This window comes from Coptis chinensis, unplaced genomic scaffold (genome assembly GCF_015680905.1).
Source record: "Coptis chinensis isolate HL-2020 unplaced genomic scaffold, ASM1568090v1 utg579_pilon_pilon, whole genome shotgun sequence".
NCBI lineage: Eukaryota > Viridiplantae > Streptophyta > Magnoliopsida > Ranunculales > Ranunculaceae > Coptis > Coptis chinensis.
Window position 1 is genome coordinate 120,629 of NW_028238168.1, and position 21,239 is coordinate 141,867.

At 36.0% G+C, this 21,239-nt stretch overlaps 2 protein-coding genes and 1 pseudogene across 3 annotated transcripts; 2 read left to right on the forward strand and 1 right to left on the reverse strand.

The window, feature by feature from the left end:
• Positions 1-503: 503 nt before the first annotated feature.
• LOC147473008 (uncharacterized) lies at positions 504-2,806 on the forward strand. Its single transcript, XM_086587956.1, has 3 exons — positions 504-867; positions 1,018-1,313; positions 2,045-2,806. Exons 1-3 carry the CDS (start codon positions 504-506, stop codon positions 2,804-2,806), a joined length of 1,422 nt encoding a protein of 473 aa, XP_086444082.1.
• A 3,994-nt stretch (positions 2,807-6,800) lies between these two features.
• Positions 6,801-15,928, reverse strand: LOC147473009 (uncharacterized; annotated as a pseudogene). The gene is made up of 16 exons (XR_015210613.1): positions 15,783-15,928; positions 15,550-15,600; positions 15,289-15,355; positions 14,977-15,124; positions 14,528-14,666; positions 13,433-13,802; positions 13,123-13,300; positions 12,270-12,371; positions 11,888-12,198; positions 11,593-11,676; positions 11,339-11,497; positions 10,512-10,595; positions 9,391-9,525; positions 8,431-8,543; positions 7,443-7,609; positions 6,801-7,090 (listed from the first exon to the last, which is right to left on the reverse strand). The product of XR_015210613.1 is annotated as an uncharacterized LOC147473009 (transcript).
• A 2,487-nt stretch (positions 15,929-18,415) lies between these two features.
• On the forward strand, positions 18,416-20,533 carry LOC147473010 (psbP domain-containing protein 3, chloroplastic-like). Its single transcript, XM_086587907.1, has 10 exons — positions 18,416-18,570; positions 18,658-18,718; positions 18,797-18,924; positions 19,015-19,083; positions 19,317-19,397; positions 19,482-19,564; positions 19,667-19,742; positions 19,858-19,976; positions 20,087-20,131; positions 20,281-20,533. The coding sequence occupies exons 1-10, from the start codon at positions 18,486-18,488 to the stop codon at positions 20,305-20,307; spliced, it is 774 nt and encodes a 257-aa protein (XP_086444033.1). The 5' UTR covers positions 18,416-18,485; the 3' UTR covers positions 20,308-20,533.
• The last annotated feature ends 706 nt before the right edge of the window (positions 20,534-21,239 follow it).

Here is a 21,239-nt window from a genome sequence, read left to right on the forward strand (position 1 = left end):
GAGCAAGTTGATAAATTTGTATGTGCTGAATTCCCAGACCCCGACACCCACCCTGCATTGTTTGAAACAATGAAGAAGTGCATGGTTCATGGCCCCTGTGGTGATCGAGATCCGAGTGCTTCATGTATGGAAAATGGTCGATGCACTAAAAGCTATCCAAAAGAGTTTGTGGAGGAAACAATTATGGATAAAAAAGGGTACTCCATTTACCGAAGCGCGACACTGGCAAGAAATATTTTGTGAAGAGGAAGAATAAAATGGTTAAAGTTGATAATGGAGATGTTGTTCCCTACCAATGCATATCCGGCGAAATGTTTGATTTGCCATATCAATGTTGAAGTTTGTGCATCGTGTCAAAGTTGTTAAATATATTAACAAGTACATCTACAAAGGTTATGACAAAGCAACGATGGTGGCGGCAGAACAAATGATGAGATTCACAATATATCGATGCAAGGTATATTGGACCAACGAAGTTTCCATGGCATCTATTTCAAAATCCAATGCATAAAGAGTTTCCAAGTGTCCAACGATTGGCGCTTCATTTGGAAGGTATGCATAGGGTTGTTTTCAATAGCAAAGAGCCCATGGATGCAATTCTTGCCCGAGCAAGAGACCAAACTTCAACACTGACAGCTTTCTTTAAGCGTTGTGCTGAAGATCCAGATGCACGTGCATATACCTATCAAGAGTTTCCACGACACTATGTTTTCCACAAAGACTCTCAAGAGTGGACTCCTAGGACTCAGGGACCTTCCATTGGTAGGATGTATTTTGCAAGCCCCAATGCCGGGGAGAGGTTTTATCTACGTTTGCTACTTACTGTTGTAAAAGGGCCTACCTCCTTTGCATATCTTTATAAAGTCGGTGATACCGCGGTAATGCATACATACAAAGAAGCATGTATTGCCCGTGGGCTATTGGAAGCCGATGATGAGTGGATACAATGCCTAGACGAGGCGCGATAATGAAAACCGGATATCAACTACGGAGGTTGTTTTGTGTAATTCTTTTTAGAGTGTCATCCGTTACGACCAGATCTACTTTGGAGCAAATTTGCATCGAGTATATGTGATGATCTTGGACACTGGCTTCGAACAAAGCACGACATCCCAGATCCAACTGATGAGCAAATAACAGATTACGGCTTATATCTGGTGGAACAAATCCTTTTAGAATCTGGGAAGACATTGGAAGATTTCCCGCCCATGCCAAAGCAAAAGGAGGATTGGAGCAAAATTGTTGGCAATAGGCTCATTTGGGAGCAACGCCAACTTCAGCATGAAGGCATAGGAGAAGAGGCTGCAGTTGATGTGAGTCGTCTTAATGCCGAACAACTTCATGCTTATATTCTTTGTGGATCGATTCAATTATGGTGACAAGGGCAAACTTTTCTTTTTGAATGGAGCAAATTGCGTGTACAGGAAAAACTTTTTGTATAATACAATTGCAAAGGCACGCCGCAAAGACGGGTCTTATTGTCATCATGGTGGCATCATCAGGAATTGCATCTCTATTATTGTCTGGTGGACGCACTGCTCATTCTACATTTAAAATTCCAATTGATGTGATGGATACCACTTTTTGCGGCTTCACTAAACATTCTGACCTTGCTGACCTATTTAAAGAAACAAAACTAATTGTTTGGGACGAGGTGCCCATGCAACATAGATAATTGTGTTGAGGTACGTGGATAGAACACTTCAAGATATTTGTGGAAACAAGAAGATATTTGGTGGTATCACTACAGTTCTTGGTGGTGATTTTCGACAAACACTGCCTGTTATACCGTTAGGCCAGAGAGAGCAATTTGTTAGTGCATCACTACGGCGCTCTTTCCTTTGGAGTTATTTAGAAGTTTTGCACTTGGTACGGAAACATGCGGCTTGAAATGGCGAGTCCGAGAATGTCGAATTCGCCCGATTTTTGTTGGAGGTGTGCTACTAATGCCTTCTAATTAGAATGTTTTTTTCTCCATTAGTTCCATATATAAACGAACTATTTTAGAAACTAATGAATTCATTTTTTGCTTTGATTCATTTAGATTGGTTCAAATCCCAAAGAATGCGTACAATTGCCGAATGGAATACGCAAGTGTACCAATATCCAAGAACTCATCTTCTCTGTCTATCCCCAATTGGATGTTATGGACACACCGTCTCCAAATTTCTTAACTGATCGCACTATTCTTGCTGCCCGTAATGATGATGTGAGTGCAATTAATGAGGTTGCACTGAATTTGTTTCCTGGTGAAGCGCTTGAGTATTTGGCGGCAGATAAAATCATCGAAGATGATATTGATAATCCAAGTGGGGCTCACTATCCCACCGAGTTTCTGAACTCCCTCGACCCTTCTAGCTTACCACCTTTCAATCTCAAGTTAAAACCTGGATGCCCTATAATGTTGCTCAGGAACATAGCACCTAAAGATGGGCTTTGCAATGGGACACGACTTATGGTGCTTCAATGTGCGAGTAAAGTCCTTCAAGCCAAAATTTTGACTGGAGAGAAAGTCGGAAATCCGTACTCATCCCAAGAATATCTCTGGGCTCCCTCAAATGCAGAGTTGCCTTTCAAACTATCAAGACGACAATTCCCTGTTCGACTAGCTTATGCCATGACAATTAATAAGTCGCAAGGCCAGTCAGTGAAATATGTTGGCATTGATTTGAGGACACCGGTTTTCAGTCATGGGCAACTCTATGTGGCCATGTCCAGATGTACTTCTTCAAAAGAATATCGGTTTTTCTTCCACCTAATGCAAGAAATTGTACTACAAATGTCGATACCCGAAGTTCTTCTCTAAGGACATCGATACCAATGAGAAAAAAGGCAAGTGAGAAATTAAAGAATGTTACTTTTATTGATTTAGAAAATAAAGAATATATTGTATCCATATATATGCTATGTAAGTTTTTATGATAGTTTTTTTTTTGTTGATGATAGCGTGGATACTTAAAAATAAGAATAGAGATTATTTTATTTTGAGAACCATCTCTTTTGTAAACAATATGCTAAATGTATCAAGTCTAAAAAATCATGTGTATGTGGTTTGTTTTGCGGTACCAAGTTAAATTGCCATAATTTTTCAGCGACATGATTGTAGTCTTTGCTCCATGGCGGATTTATCCATATGGTAGCAGAATGGTGTGAACAGTATGCATAGAGAGGAGAATGAGAGAAATGAGGAACTCGATAAGTGGGCGTGGAGTATTTATTTTATTTTATTTTTCCCTTTCGTTACTAGAATTAGCCCCGTGAAAAAATTATGCAAAGTCTTCTTTACTGTTTAATGAGTTGTCTTTTAGTTTTAGAAGTAATTTGTGTTATGTATAAATATGAAGTTATATATTTTGGTATGGTTGATCTATGAGAATTGTATTGTTTGATTTTCAGGTTATGACAGGATTTAGGTTTTTGAAATGTTGAAAATACAAAGGAGACTCTGCTGGATTTTTTTATTTTTTTTAAAAAAAAATGATGATGCTCTTAATTGAAGACTCTCTCCCTTTATTTTCATCATTCTCATTCTGATATGTATTAAATTAATGAATGTATAAGAGTATGTGTAATGAGTTATTGGTTTGTGAGAAATGAAATGCATAGAATTGCAATAATTAAACTCACTTGAGTATGCGTATGAAATGATTATGAAGTATAAAACTGTTGGAAATGGTTATATCATCGATACAATGCTACCATAGAGATGGTCTCTCTTGGAGTGTTGTTCAAAAGCAATGTGTCTAGAGTGCCGACTGGCACGGGCATTCACTAGTATCTAATCTGCTACAGTACATTGACTTTTATGTGAAATCTTTATGCTTTCATTGGTTCCGCTTTTTAGGACTAACTCCGACCGTACTGTCTGTGGCTCAGAGCTTCTTGTTTTTCTTGCTCAGAGCTCGTTTGCTAGGGAAAAAGTGAAATCTTGATTGTTTTAGAGCTTTCTAAGAGCAAGTCCATTTCTAAGAGCAAGTCCAATGGACTTGGATTATATGGGCTGCTAAATGCAAATATAACACCCAAATCATAAATTTCTAATGGGGTTGTTAAAAAGATTTTAAATTTGGAAAAAATAAAAAATATACCCAAAGTTAAGACCTCGCTAGCAACTGCCATAATAAGTTTCGGAATATGGATAGCATAGTTTATGTCGTCTGTTGGTTATTTATGTACAAACGGCAGAAAAATATGTCGTCCGTATTCTCGTTTTAATTAAATAGACAGACCGCAAAACCTGCCAGACGCAAAAATTGACAAATCTCATTTTTATTTTCATATACAAACTCAGTCCACTTCAATCCATTCCAATCCATTTCGTTCATACAATAGAGACAACAATCCACACATTCATTCAACTAAACAAAATTCATTCATTAAATAAATATGATTCAATTCTTTCATCTAAATAAAATCCATAGACTAATCTGCTACAGTACATTGACTTTTATGTGAAATCTTTATGCTTTCATTGGTTCCGCTTTTTAGGACTAACTCCAACCGGACTGTCTGTGGCTCAGAGCTTCTTTTTTTTTTCTTTGAGCTCGTTTGCTACGGAAAAAGTGAAATCTTCATTGTTTTAGAGCTTTCTAAGAGCAAGTCCAATGGTCCAATGGGAGTATATGGGCTATAAATTTCTAATGGAGCTGTTAAAAGGATTTTAAATTTGGAAAGAATAAAAAATCTAGCCAAAGTTAAGACCTCGCTAGCAGCTGCCATAATAAGTTTCGGAATACGGATATCATAGTTTATGTCGTCTGTTGGTTATTTATGTATAGACGGCAGAAAAATATGTCGTCCGTATCCCGTTTTAATTAAATAGACATATGGCAGAGCCGTCTGTACCTGCCATACGCAAAAATTGACAAATCTCATTCTTCTTTTCATATACAAACTCACTCTACTTTATTCCATTTCGTTCGTACAATAGAGACAACAATCTACACATCCATTCAACTAAACAAAATTCATTCATTAAATAAATATGATTCAATTCTTTCAACTAAATAAAATCTATTGAAGTAAATCAAAACACACATAAAAATAAATTCTAAACTAATTTCCGTTCGAACCCTCACTAGCTTGCCTCTTATTTGATTTACTCGCTCGTCATGAATCTCGCAATGTCAGTTATAGCATCTGCGTTTCTAACTCCGCGACTCTATCGTGCTCGGCCACCAATTAATGATAGTATTTGTCGGTTGTAGTCATAAACGAATTGCGCATCCCATGCATCATTAGTTGCGACTCAGCATATCGTTCTCTAAATGTAGCCTACAAAAAAATCAATAACTTTAAGAAAAATCATAACTATAAATCAAATATAATTCAAATTTCAAAATATAAACAAAATACTAAACTCATCTAGAGTGTCAAAATTCGGGACATGATTGGAAAAATAACTTTGATCAACATGAGGTATAGGTATGGCGACATGCATTTCCTGATATATAACTATGTCATAACTTCATGAGTTATCCAGATCGGAAGGAGCTAGAACAAAAGCCTTGTAAGGACAAAAATTGAATTTCAATAGAAGAGAGTGAAACTTACGAGTATTTAGCATAAAAATAGAGATTGAGGAATGAATGAGTGAGAAGTAAAGAGGAGTTTTTCGAGTTTGTTTTTGGTAGTGAGGGATTGAGAAATGAAAAAGTGAATTGTTTTTGTTTTTGGTTTTTGGGAGTGGAGAAGAGTGAGGGATTGAGCAATTGAAGAATTGAAGAAGTGAATTAAAAAGAAGAGATTTGTGCGTTATAGCGTCTGGAGTGTACAAACGGCAGAGTTTATGCCGTTTGTTGCAATTTAACATACAGACCGTCTGTATTCCGAACTTAATAACTGCTAAAAGTCCCCATTTGACTTGAAGTTTTTCGAATTTAGGCTGCCAAATTTAACTGGGGCTGCTAAAGGGCCTATGTGACACCTTTTAGTAGTTCATTATAGCAGCCCATTAGATTTGCTCTAAACAAAATATTGTCTAGATCACAAGGAAAATCAAAAGCTTTCAATTATTGCACTACCGAATTTTCATTTGTTAATAAACTTCTAAAATTGAAAGTAAAAAAAATGGTGCAGTAGCTGTAATTCAATCAAACAGAGACAGTTTTTTGCCGTATAAGCAAAGCCAGTCCCAATTTAATTAGAATCAATTTCGTGAATCAACTATATTTAGAGAAGGTTTGTCATCTAGTATTTGGCATTACATTTTCAATATATACTAAAATGACAAAGAATTCAATCTGAAAAGGACAATGTTCGTCAAAATAACACTTACTATAGTATACTGTAGTGTGTACTGTGTAGTATCTAATTATCTATAGTAGTATGACCAGTACCTCCATAGTGGAAGAAAATTGTAATAGTCTATTTCTTGTTTTTTTTAATCTTAAGCGTCTTATATTCTTATGATACTGTGACTTTTCACGTTTTAAAATACAACGAATGCATGACTGATCATTGTAATTTGGATTCAGAATTATGATATGTAACCAATTTCAATTTTCTAACATTCAAGAGTTCGAAAAAATTCAAATAGTTGTTGGATTGAATACATGCAGACCTTTTTTTAAAAAAACGAAGAACCAAAATACATCAAAATTTTGGACGGGTGATTTCTAAAGCGCGCACACAAGATCAAAAAGTTTCTACCTTGGTCGTAAACATAATCCTGTCATCTTGCTGGCTCATAATAACTCTATTTCTAAGGACTGCCCAAAATTTAGAAAGAGTGGATCAGCAGAAAAAGTATGTGTTTTTGTCCCCTATTTCACAATCCCCAATTACCCAACCAACACAGATTGTTCTTGGCCAAAACCACAAACAGCCACAATTGAGCCTCGGATGACAACAGTTTCAAGTTAATACGACTACATCAAAAGTGACCATATAACTGTACATACATGAAAATTGACAGATTTACACAGCAGTAATTGGCAAATTTACACAACAACAATTGACAAATTTACACTGAACCCCTTCTACAAACTCCGGAGAGACCACTAATCATTTTTACTTGAACCTCTTCTCATCCTCTTGCATGCTGGGCCGAAATCTTTATCTTGTGTTTGGATAGAACAGTCACTATCATCTGGGGAGAATAAAATTTGATTAGAACATGGTTTTCTCTTACAGTAAATCTGGACACACTTCTACGCCAAGGACTTGCCAAAGACACTTGGAATAGGACTTTATCATTCTCATCCATGAGTGGCATTATTACCAAATGGATGAAGAATCGTTGCATACGAATCCACGTATGGGTTCAAGAGGGAAGTTTGGATCACATACATTTTCATTTATGGTTCATTGGACAAGTGCCCTCTGAAAATATAGCGGCATCCAAAATTTTCCTAAGATAGTTTAAGGTCATAACTTAGCCAAGTATCAGGCCTTATTCCGTTCAAAAACAGGAAGGAAAGAAGAAACCCTGATGCCTTTACCATTCAATGCTTGCTCGGTAGTTCCTTCTCTTCGGACTTCTTCACTTAAATCATGCTTCTGATTGAAATCACATCCAGATCGCTTTGCCGCCACAGTGATCACACCACGATGAAGTTGTTGCTCAGGAGTTTTACACTGTCCACTGAAAGGTGGCATACAACAGAACCTATATGGAGAGGAAGAATGAAAGAAATAGAGTTAATTACTATGGATATTAGTGTCAAAGATGCAGGAAATTAGAAAAGCAATGACACACACACACACACACACACGAGTTTAAGAAGCAGCATCATCAGAGATGTACACCAACAAAGTTGACATTTCATAAACGAGTGTGCAAGGACAAGCTTACCAGCCGGCAGCAGTACTAAGAAAAAGTAAAAACATATGCATCAACTAGGAAAGGAAATATTGACTCAACAGTAGTACAAAGTCGCAATTTATTTCAGTGACGATGATAACAACATAATAGAGGTATAATATTTATACTGTCTATAAGATATTCAAAATTGAAGTTATTATTAATTTTCTTGATCAATGGAGATATGCACATTTAACCAATAGTGGACTCATGCCACCAAGTTGCTTCTAGCGGATATACACAACCCATACAGCTACATTGAATACTTATTAGGGAAAGTGCACAACATCAACACAATATTATGCATGACAAGAAAGTTAAAACATTGGGATTCTAAGAGTGCTATACTTCAAAGGCAACATAGTGGAGAACCAGAATAACTTGTCACAAAATACGAAAGACATCCTTACCACCACCCCCCCCCCCCCCCCACACACACACACACCTAAAAAAACAGCTACGAGTTCACAACACAAAATTTACAAAAATGAAAACTGTATATGAGCAACCACACCATGCTTTGGTAAAACATATACCAACAGTGAAAGTAACTTTGTTACACAAGAATACATATTCAGAGGTATAGTGCTCCAAGTTTCAATAAAGAAGTATGTGAGAACACATACCATTTCGGGGGTAAGTCTTTGCTGTCATAACCAGAGCTCAAGATTCTCCATTTTCTACATTTATCACATTGCACCCACTCGTGATCAGGTATGTATCGTGCATTACTCTTTTTCTGTAACATCAATAAGTTAGTCAGTAGGATACGTAGTACTTTTTGCTTTTTAAAATACAAAGTATAATAGGTGTTCCAAACCATTAAACAACATAGAATTTCAGTGTGCAAAACCATTTTTTTTTAAAATATGTACCAATAGAAACCTAGTCAACGGTCACTGATAAAGCATAAATGTAAATCACGCCTGTAATAGAAATTCTTGAGAAAATAATCTGAAGAAATGCAATTAAACATTCATCTCTCTTTCAAATGGGCCAACATATTCTTGCAGAGAGGCACACATCAAACAACACCCGACATTATTGCGTCAACTCTTTTCTCAAATCTTGCTCTAAGTTAAGTCAAGATATGATGACACTTCTACATCAGATAGAGATAAAGGGATACGATAGAAAATGACGGAGGGTGAGATAACACTGATTGTGAATCTGAACATGGTGGAAGTTGGTCTCACTCATTGAGGGCTGTTCATGGTGAGGGCGGTAAGCAATAGTAAAAGTATCCAAAATAGGAAGAAGAGGGGTGTTATTTATTTCTCAAACCACACAATAATGGTCATCCTAGTATTACTTTAAGTTAATGTAAGTAATGTTTAATGGGGAAAACATCGAAGCCTACAAATATACCAGAGTATTGAATTATTGGGTAAACATTGTAACACAAATAGTACATAAGAAGCTCCACTACCACTACATTTGAAGGTTGCACAAGCCAGAACAATACTGTTTATTTATAAATCAGTGACATGCGTATAATGGAACATACTACCCATATGAATGCAATTTTCAAAGCTAATATTCCAAGAAAAAACATTTAACCTCATTTAGTTAAGAGAATGAAATACCACTTCAAGGCTATCAAAATTATCATCCCAATATTTGTCTGTTTGATGACCCAACCACTCCTCCAACTCAGCATAAACTTCACAGTCTTGGAATCCCTGTTTGTTGTTATGTACCAACACATGCTTCTCACCATTCTGGACAGAAAAATGAGAAAGATTAGGGTTTAATGTACACAAAAAGACTCATAACAAAATGACATTTTTTACTATCAAAATCAAGGCAATAATAAATCTTATTAATAATTCCCAAATAACATGAAGGACAAAGTTATACAAAGAATTTGTTGCCTACACTCCTAAGTAGCAGTGGTTTCTATTGTAAGTTGTGCTGTGAACTTGGTTATTAACATACATACTAACACTATTAAGCCACCAAATCAAATAAACACTCACATTGTGAGCTATTATAAAAACATCATACCAACATTGTTTTTCTTATAATGATGCAACTATGAAATTAACACAAGTTTTCTGTTGTTAGGACAATATAACTGCACTAATAAGTCTGCACCACAAATGCAACTTCCCAAAATTCAGAAAATCATGGTTCCAAAATTAAAATCTCGGTAGAGAGAGAGAGAGAAGAGAGGCCTTTGAATAGCCGCACCACAGACAATCTAATGTGTCGTTAAGATATATCAATATTCTGAATTTCTGATTAATCTTGTAATATTGAAGCTAACGTTGACTCATGAAAGTGATCTAATAATGTGGGGAGCGGAGAGAGAGACTTAAAAAGCCACATTCTATGCATTCTCATGAGTCGGATATCAAGATTCTGAACTTTCCAATTTTTACAATTTCGTCCTATTGAAGTTACAGAAAAGGTCTACGTCTACAGTCAGTTATGCAATCAGATTGTGTTCCATTATTAGAAACTAAAGATTGGCCTGATCATACTAGAATAGATCATTGGGTTCAAGACATTTTCATCTACGATGTAGTATAACGAGAGATCCAGACATGCTAAATTTTAGTCCAACCAAGATGAGTGCCCAACAAAATGCCACGTAATCCTCTAAAAGAAATGACTGAAATGGATTTCAGTGCCTCAGAACAAGGAAAATTAGTGCCAAGCTGGACACAAAATCTCAGTCATGCCACTGCAAAAGAGATCCTACCATTAATTCTGTAACATCAACAACACCAATTACGCCACGGCCCATGTCAGCATTATGAATCATGCCACCTACTCTCTTGTAAGCCTGTAAAGGTAAAGAGGGGTTAATTAACAAAGAAAGAAATAGGATAACAAGAAGAAGAAGGAAAATTATTAAATTAGTAATAACACTAACAATAATAAGTATAGTAACTAAAACTCAATAAAATTATTGATCTAACAGATAGCCAGATAGACTTGTTCCACATTTTGCATGATACTGATTGCCCACAGTTTAACATGGTGAAAGAGATCAATCAACTCAAAGGACAATTGTAACCAGGGAAAAGACACACAGAGAGAGAGAGATTTAGGAAGAACAGCAAAGTTGCATTTAATTGACCTCTAAATATGTACAAACCAACTAAAAAGTGAAACACCTGAAAAGTGAAATCTATGTTACGTTCTACTAAACAATGACATCATACAACAAATGTGGAGTAAAAGTTAGCATTTAAAATCATATGAAAAAAAACATTTTATCTCTTCTATTAAATGTATGGTGTATTGCTCTACTGTCTCCCCGTTTAGAAGTTTTTTCTATAATTTTCTATAAAATTATTGGATGTAACATATAATACCTTCGAATTCTAGGTCTGTGTGGTAGATAGGCACAACACTACTTAATTGACGCAAAGTTTACTACTTTCACACAATAACCAAACCCCTTTCACAACATTGTGTGTGTTGTAGTAACTTACTAGCTTCAAATTACTCTGCAACATTTCGCTTAATACAAACCAGACCAAAAAGAATTATAACCATAAGAAGCAATTGAAAACAGCTCACCTCAATCAGTCGGCCATGCCAATACAAAAATATTCCACTATTCATCCTTTCCCATTCTACTTGAGAACGACCAAGAATGAGCTGAACAGGTTTTCCCAGGATATGACCTTTTCTAATAGCCGTCTTATTCAAAGATTTTGCCAATGGGCAACTTTTGACCTAAAAAGAAGTCATCCATCAATCAATGAAACAAGTTATACGAAATGCAACCAGAAAGTGAACAATAACATTAACAATATGGACTATGAAGTTACCAGTGACCCTTGAACCTTGATCTTCAATCGAGGATCCAAAAAGATAACTTCTAAGTAGGATCGGAGGGAATAGTCCAAAGGGACCTATAAGAAAAAAAGGAAAGACTGAAATAACAAATACTAATTGCAAAAGTAATAACTAAAAAAAATATCAACCCATATAAACTAAAAGCAGTAGAGTAAGATAATAAACTATCTGCGGTATAATAAGTTGATTTGCAACTTAAAGAAAACTACAAAACCTTCTTCCTACAGAAATGTTTCAGACTTCAAATAGAATGTGATAATTACCAACCTTCTGGCTGATCTGACCGGGACGCATCCTGATCCTTCTAGACCGAATAAAAATGTCACCTTCAGGCAAAGTATCCTTTCCATACTGCCAGTCCAAACAGTAATCCGACCCCCATTCATCCAAATTCCATATGTATATTTGTGTCCCAACCCCTCTAAGAGTAATAGTGTCGCAATGAATTACTCATCAAAAGGTGAAAATTCCTTTATAATTCTCAGATTATATTTAGCTGAGGCTGGTGTATGAACGCTTAAGTCAAATTCCATCGTAAGGCCCTGCCTAGCATAGCTTACAATTGGAATTTCCAGAATCTGCAGTCATATCAATTAATTAGATAAAGCAAAACAAGGAAAACAAACATAAGAAACTGGTGATAACTTACATCTTTGCCTTCATTTAATGATTGTGACAGGAAACCTATAGATCTCGATTTGGCAGTCTGGGTAAGAACAATGGCATCCCTTCCGATTTTCATGGATCCAGTCTGATAATCACAATCAGGAATGTGCATATCATGGAGATGAGATTCACTAAAAGAAACCAAATACAGTTCAACGAGAAAGGAGGAAGAATAATGAAATACTCCATTACCACGAAACAATGCCTCAATATTGTGATGCTTAGTCCGAAACAATTCAGCAGCAGTACCACTAAATATAATTGTACTAATGAAAAAAACAATAACTAAACCAAGAGAATTGCTACATCCCATGGACACCTGCTGGTCCTGATGAAATAGGAGTCAATTGAATGACATGAGGGCCATCCATGGAAACATATCAAACAGCTTTGTTCTCATTTCAATCCCTGCTAGTGCGTCTAATAGATGCATTCTTAGTAATTGACAACATCCTTAATTTGCTTCTATGTATGATGTCTTTATTATATGTAAGTAATATTGTTATTGTTATACCATATCAGAGCGTTTTTATATCACCAGTGAACCAATAAAAATACACTTCGGTGCGACTTGTTTTTCTATTGTTAATAATGACATATTGATAAAAACTATGTTAACCCATATACTATATCAGTTTGTCTTTAAACATTTGATATGAAAGTCTGTAACCTCAAAGTAACAACAAACAAGCCCATTCACATTGCTCAAAAAGGAAGAATTCTATTCTAGAAAAAATAATAAGAAGAAGAAGGGAACTGCAATAAAGCACCAAGTAAAATAATCAAAACAAAACACAAAAACGTAAAAATGAAATTTGATACAAACAGGCTATTACCTTAAACCCAATGCCAAAGTGTCCAATATGAGCTGGATCATTAACATCAGCTGCCTTGCAACCAAAAGAGAGCATTCTCACAATCTCCTGATGCGACATGCCATCACCATCATCAATAACTGAGAGCATAGGAATCTCTTTCCCATCTTTCTTTACAAACTCGATAAGAATATCCAATCTGATTAAATAAAAATAGATAAATTGAGGTAGTGCAGCAGCATCCACAAAAAATAATACTGTAAATGAGCTGACCAGATATCGCATTGACACCCGTCATAAGTCAATCCGGGAAGGGGGAGTAATGACTTACTGAGTTGCATTAGCATCCCTGGAATTGTCAACAAGCTCCGCAATTGCACCAAAAACCCAACCAGAGTGAGTCTGACCTAGAGTTCTCAGGTAGCTTGGGTTTGTTTGTACATAGTTTTTCTCCACACAATCATTTGGTTTGCAAGTAACACCCTTTTTAGATTCGAAACCATGGATATGCCCACTTGTCTGTTCACATACACGATCAGTAGTATGGTTTGCATTGAGGGTCTTAAAGTCTCTTTTCCTAGCAGAGTCATCCAGGCTCTCACCGGTTCCCTCAGAAGGTATAGGACAAGCTGTAGTGGCAACCCCCATCGGATCCAAACTTTCAGAATTAGTGCAAGCAATTGATGCTTCCACGATGGCCTCTTCAGCAAAAGGAAAACCAAGACACGGTGTGTTAAGTGGTATTGAAAACCAACAAGTAAGATTTGAATAATCAGGTTTGGGTTTGCTTCGGCAATGTCAAAGACAGCCTTCAGCTTGCGATTTAACTGTTAAAGCAACAGAGAACAGACTGGGACATCCACCAAGCAACTCTTTCATTACTTGTCTCTCAAAAAGATATTCTACTACTGAACTTCTACGTATAGTCAATGACGTATTTGCGCAGACCAAAAGATGTAAACAAATGGACTCAAGCTGGCTAAATGTTCTTGTCGGATGTGAAAATATTTCAACAAAACATTTTCAAACAGTAAGGTAATTACGTAACGACGTAACTTAAATGTAATAATGAAAATTTCACAATTATACGTGAACACAGGGGTCAAAAGTTATCCAACATTCTAAAAATCTTACAACCAGCTCCCAAATAACAAATCTTAGTAAGTCCAATATGGGTAGTTTAACCCTGTCACGAACAAATAGAGAATTTCCATATTTAAGTAGATTATATGATAACATTTATGCAAGTTATCTAGAATTTTTTTTTACTGAACTTTCCAAAAGAAACAGCCAAAAAAACTGTTGCAGATTCAATTATCCAGTATTTATGTGACACAAGGGAGAAAGAAATAGATCAAACAACATGCTTTATTCTCCTGCTATATTAAAGAGCATGCACATGCAACCAAATGAGATTAATTCTCACCCGATCTATAATTGTGGAACCTCCCGACAGAATCAACTTTGTTTCTCCTTTTATATAGAACAATTGCATCGATGAACGCTGTCCCCAGATCAGGAGGATGTATGTATAACTCATATGCCTCAACAACCACATGAGCAACCTTCAAAAGATATAAATGAGTCAGTCATTTGTAAACAATGATCAGGTTAAGCAAATATGACCACGAAAAAAATGAAAACTCGTCAAAAAAACGTTGAAGTAAAAACCAACTTAAAGTATAAATTCCGAACTCTGAATATGTATATAAATAAAAACATAAAAACTAGAACAGCATAAACTAGTATTAATAGCAATCAATTAAGCTTTCTTTCCTCAAACAGCTAGAAAGTTGAAAACCCGAGCTTTACGGATTGCAAAAAAAATGATCTTGCTAGAATTAAATCCAGTGCTACAGTGATAAAAAAAATTACCCTGTTATGCTTCTGAAGGTGCTGCGTAAATGTCATCCATTCCTTTTGTTCATGGTCATTCTTGAAAGCAGGATGCAAATAAAACAAAGATAAACCCAGCAGGTCAAAAGTTGCAGCAGCTTTTATTCGACATATGTTCAAATAAGGGCTGCAAGAAGAATAAAAGTAACATCACGTAATCATCCCAAATGTTTACGGCCAATGTGTCGAATCTTTTCACATTGCTCCAATCAATACAAGTAAGCCATAGTTCCCAATCCACACAAGCACAGGAAAAAAATACTAATAATACAATCAAATCCTTTTGCTTACAGTTTGATTGGAGAATTTACGTATCGAACATGACTTATAAGTTTTGTGTCTTTCATCAGCCTTATCTCTACAAAAATGACACGTGTTAGCATCATTAGAGAATATTTGTATGTCGGTTTCAAAAATAAGACCAACATATAAATGAAGAGATAAAAATAAAAAGGCACCAACATAAAAACAACGATTAATTGTGTGGTGGCATAATCATGTTTACAGTTACAGAAAAGGGACCAACATATAAATGAAGAGAGAATTTAATACCTTCCTCTGGTGGAATGTTTAAACTAAGAAGTTCAGGGCTCATCTTACTACCTGTGAAAATAAGCAACGTAAAATCATTAAGAAAATAAAATGGAAAGTAACGTCCCTAAAAGGAAGATAGTATAAGAAATAACATTAAAGTAATAGTTTGTTAAATCCGCGACAATGTACAGTTTGCAAACCCTAAAGAAGGCAAGAAATAACATTAAACAGTGAAGAATAAAAAAACATACAAGTTTGAAGAAGGCATAGAAGAAAAGTTGATCGAGAGATGGAAGGAAAGAGAGTTAGGGTTTTATATGGAGAAGAGAGAAAGTAGTAGGTGTTTCAGAGTGTTGTTGAGGCAACTACTTAAATACAAGTATACAACCGGGATTATTTAATCGGCTGCTCGTTTAGCCTGTTGAAAATAATTGACTTGCCTTTCCTAAACTTATTATATTAGATCACGTGATCCGGGAGTTCAAACAGACCGCGTGCTTGTTCCCCCACAAGGACACAACCAAACAAATGCCAACTCACACAATCCAAGCACCAACTTCATTATGCCTTCAGAGCATACATCCCGTCCAAAATTAAAAAAAAAACTGAAAAATTAAAAAAAATTAAAAATCTGAATAAAATTTAAAAAAAAAACACACACACACACGACAGAATAAAACATTCCGTCCAAAGCTCACAACTCAGTGAAAATCTCAATGGCAAGTGGGCAAGTGCTACCCTTGTTGTGACTTAATTAGTTACAAGTCACCGACTTTGTTACCCTTGCATTGGGCAAGGGTTTTTTAGTATTCAAAAGTGAAAACTCTTAATTTTCCCTTATAGTCACTTGCATTGGGAAGAACATTCCCAATGCCAAACAGTTTTGAGCCTTTGAGGAGAAATAGCAACTTGCATTTATTCCGTCTCGTGTGTTTTTTTTTTTTTTTCTTGACGGAATGGTCCCACGTGTTGTTTCGATTTTTTTTTTTTTTTAGTTCGGACGGGATGTTTCATTCCATCTACCCGTTTTTTCGATATTTGTTTGTTTTTTACATTTAAACGAAATGAAACATTCCGTCAGAAGTTTAAAGTCACCTTAGCATTAGGCAACTCCTTATAGCTTTTTACCATCAATGTAGCAATGAGAGAAAATAGTCCTATGTGGAGATAACAAGTTGCTGATTAATGATGCTTGCATTGGAAGTGCTCAAACGACATATTTGATTCCTCCGATCCATATATTAAATTTGTTTGAGATAGAATCTAATACATTGTTTTAAAGTATTTGACATGTTGTAATTTGTCTAGGGTCCTATTACTGCGGGACCCCAATTTGTGTTGGGCAAATTCAAAAAAAAAAACAATTATTACAAGTGTGTTATTGGTTTCAAAAAATCTAAAAAAAAACAATTATTACAAATATGTCATTGGTTTCAAAAAATTGAATTTGAAACCCCAAACTTAAACGACCCGGCCACACCGGTCAAGAGCCCAAAAAATAGAACTTCATATTTTTTTCAAAGTCCAAATCCCAAAAGACATGGCCACAACGGTGTGGCCATATCGTTGGGAATTTTTCTAAGTCCAAACGGTGTGACTATTTTTTTCTAAGTCTAAATCTCAAACGACATAGCCACATCGTTTTGGACTCAGTCTAGACGGTTTCCCTGTGCAATTATAATTCTTAGTCCTCCGAGGACCGTAATGCAGTGAGTTGAGAAAATTTCAATGAGCTCTGTTGGATTTTATCGATATCTCATGCATGATTCCTACGATATATACAATTACGTTATACCACATGCATAAAATAAATAAATGAAATGAAGATCGTGACCTTGGTCACGACTTTCAATTTAAAGTTCAAAGCTTTGATCTACGGAGAAAATGTTCTTGGCACACTCAAGATCTTCTTCTTTCTTAACTTTCTTTGAGTCAAGTTCCAACCACGAAACGGGACCACGAATCGGGAACCTTTTTTTCACTAACCAAGAACCAAGAACCGACAATGGCTAGGGAGGATACCATCTATGGAATCTCCACAAATTCAAGCTTTGATCTACAGGAGAAGATGTTCTTGGCACACTCAAGATCTTCTTCTTCTTAACTTTGCTGGAGTCAAGTTCCAACCACGGGAAGCAACCTTTTTTCACCAACCAAGAACCAAGAACCAAGTTCCAACCACGGAAAGCCAACCTTTTTTCACCAACCAAGAACCAAGAACCCGGCTAATGGCTGGGGAGGATACCACCTATGGAATCTCCACAAATTACCGGGCTTCTACTTTTAAAAATGTTGGAGGTCATTTGTAAAGGAGAGAGCTTTTTTGTTGTTCGGATGATTAATATGTAAGAGGTGGGGGGTCTATTTATAAAGGTTTCCACCTCCTCAATATTGGATAGGATAGAGTCTTATACTCATCTAATATCTGATAGAATAGAGTCATATACTCTACTCATCTAATATCTGATAGGATAGAGTCCTATACTCATCTAATATCAGATAGGATAGAGTCCCCCTCATCTAATATCTGATAGGATAGAGTCCTATACTCATCTAATATCAGATAGGATAGAGTCCCCCTCATCTAATATCTGATAGGATAAAGTCTATACTCAGTGGTTTATTCTTATCTTGGTGGGCGTCTATCCAACCTTATTTCCAACAAGCTCAAATGCAATATGTCTGCGTGCGGAGAAGAGAAGGTGCATGTTTGAGAACAACGAATACAAAGTTTCTTTCTTTCTAAAATCTAAAATCTAAAATCTAAAAGTGAAAAATTTTGAAAAATTATTCGCGGAAATATAATTTGTGCCAAGAAGAGGGTCCTTGTCCAGTGCGTGGGTGCCTGATATGCGCACCCATTATCGATATATTATGGGTGCAATTATAAGTTATGTTGAGAAGCAGGTGTGTGATGCCAAGAAGAAGCAGAGAGCAAAGGCAATCTCAAAAGAATGGCGTCTGTTTCTTCATTGTGTTCCCAGTCCATACGGTCTCAATTCTGGGATTCCAGTTCCACACCTTTCTCTCAGTTCAAACGTTCTCATCACACCTCAAAAATCATAAATATCCAGTTTTAAGCATCACAGTTTTTCTGAACTTGCTTTCTTGTCCTTTTGTTTTCAGGTGTTACGAAATGTGCAAGTCCATCTGCTGTATTGTCCAACTATAACAAGAAGCAGCAATGGTAATTCATTATATCTGATCCTTTCTTTCATGCTTCAACTCATTGAATGGTTTTCTTGTCTTTTGGAATGGTTTATAGTGTATGCATGAAACAAAATGAAGAAGAAATGAAAATTGGAAAAACTAAAAGGAGAGAGGCGTTATTACAGACAGTGTTTGCGGCATTTTCTTTACCGTCTATCGCTTCAACTGCTTTAGCTGAAACTGGTCATTTCTCTCTTTCTCTTATTCTTTAAGCCTGTTTTTGTTTTTCTACACAACTTATAGTCTGACTTTTCATTCAATTCCTTCCCTCAGATGTACAAGAGACTACTTTTGGTGTATACTCAGACGAGACTAAAAGGTTCAAGATAGTGATTCCTAAAGGTGAATTAATATTTTAGCACTTCAAAACTCAATGTATTAGTTCAATATGAGTGAAGATAGTGGCGCATTGTGTACTTGGAATTACATTATATTGATACAACTGTGCCACTTTCTTTTATAATTAATATAAAATCTCTATCTTTTGCTCATATTTTATTTGAACTCTTTGCAAGTTCTAAGTTAAAATAATTCCATATTTTTTAATTTGTTTTAATGACCAAGTTTTCCTGCAGATTGGATAGTGGGTGAAGGAGAATCTGATGGAATCAGATCGTTAACAGCATTTTACCCAGAAGAGTCTACAAGTTCAAACGGTACTCATAAAATTTTCTAATGGATCCAGTTTTAGATTGTTGTTAATTCGTACAAATGAGAATTCACTAAAACGAATTGTTCAGTCAGTGTGTTAATCTCTGGGCTTGGCGCGGATTATACTAAATTGGAATCTTTTGGCAAGGTGGATGAGTTCGCTGAGACTCTGGTAGGCTATAAAATCTTGATACCGAGTTTCGTCTTCTTCTTTCACTGGAAGATCCATTTCACTTCTACTTACACAGATGCAAATCTAATATGTCATTACTAGGTTAGTGGATTGGACAGGAGTTGGCAGAATCCACCTGGTGTTGCGGCAAAGCTTATCAACTCCAAGGCTTCAAATGGTAAGAGTCTTTTTGGATTTGCCATGAAGAGTCGATTACCAAAATATGTAAGAATGATGGGTTTGAAGAAGTTCATTCAATTGCGCCCTTACCATTTTCTTGTACAACTGAGCAGGGTTGTATTACATTGAGTATTCGCTGCAAAAACCAGGTGAAAGCAGCAGACACATATTTTCAGTTCTTGGGATGGGATCTTTCGGCTGGTACAACAAACTCTACACTGTGACAGGGCAGGTATGTGTATAACCACTTACCACATCCACATGTATCAGCCCATCTTAGCGTGTTTTCTTTTTCCCAGTTTCTTTTAGTAAATGTTTTTGAAGGTTGAACTGCTACTGCAGTTTTTCGAAGACGAGTCAGAGAAATACAGATCCAAGATTGTCAAGGTGAGTTGGATGATATTCTCTAGTGTAATTGATTACTACTTTCACTGCCAATACAACTTTGTTTGCTTGGAACTTGGAAGTTGCACCTTGGCGCAACTATGGTTTAGACTTTAGAGCTCATCATTTTACTAAAGTAAATTTTCTTGCAGGCGGTCTCTTCCTTCAGGGTAACCTGATTAAATTATGATGAACGATGATGAACAAACTTTTGATGATGCCATCCCGGCATGGACTCGGAAAGCCACATGAAATTTTTATTTTTCTGCTACAAAATATTGTTAGGATCTATTCTATTTTGCTATTGGGAAGAGCATGTGATTGGATTTTGGTTATGTGCAAATATTATATTGCTAAAAATACAATCAACAAATAATTTATAGAGATATAGTTTTGCAGTGTTAACATTGGCGCAGTATTTACAACCCATTTTATGGAATTGGCACCCCTTTGACAAAAGGCTAGAAGAATAATGGTTATTCTCTCTATATATTGATAGTTCCGTGGCAGCAAGTTGCCGTGAGATCCTACATTCCACGGCAACGGGCAGTGAGTTTCCACATTCCATAGCAACGAATTGCCGCTATATATATATATATATACTAGTCTGATGTAGGTGCTACACACCTATCTCATTCTATAAAGTAATCTATAAAAATTAAATTACTTATTTAATCTTTTTGTACGTAGTATTTATTTTTTTTATTTTGTTTTGGGTGTAGGGGTAAATTCGTAGTTATCACATAACTATAAGAGCAAAATAGTCACAAAAAAAAAGTAACCAAGAGTCACATTTTTTAATCCGTGAGCGGAGCGAACATTTTGGGAGAAGGGGTTATCTTGGGACAAAACCAACTTGGTTGGTTTTAATGCATCTGTCCTCATCTCTTCCCTTCTGTTTTTTCTTTGTCTCTCTCACTCTCCCTTTTCCTCTCCCTCTCCGCTCACCCCCACTGCTTAGCAGTATACTAGTATTAAATCACTATTGCAGCACTGTATTTTTAAAATAGTAAAAGAGAGAGATATTAAATCACTATTGCAATATTTCAAATTTTGAACACACATAGAAGTTGCGCCAGTAAATCAGTTTAACATAAGAAAATTGAAGTTC

Bases quoted from the DNA above. Each gene is read 5' to 3' on its own strand.
- LOC147473008 (XM_086587956.1), top strand. From the start codon at position 504: ATGCATAAAGAGTTTCCAAGTGTCCAACGATTGGCGCTTCATTTGGAA. The intron at 868-1,017 runs GTGATACCGCGG...AATTCTTTTTAG, and splicing joins TGCATATCTTTATAAAGTCG to AGTGTCATCCGTTACGACCA. The intron at 1,314-2,044 runs GTGAGTCGTCTT...TGATTCATTTAG, and splicing joins GAGAAGAGGCTGCAGTTGAT to ATTGGTTCAAATCCCAAAGA.
- LOC147473010 (XM_086587907.1), top strand. From the start codon at position 18,486: ATGGCGTCTGTTTCTTCATTGTGTTCCCAGTCCATACGGTCTCAATTC. The intron at 18,719-18,796 runs GTAATTCATTAT...AATGGTTTATAG, and splicing joins TATAACAAGAAGCAGCAATG to TGTATGCATGAAACAAAATG. The intron at 19,084-19,316 runs GTGAATTAATAT...GTTTTCCTGCAG, and splicing joins CAAGATAGTGATTCCTAAAG to ATTGGATAGTGGGTGAAGGA.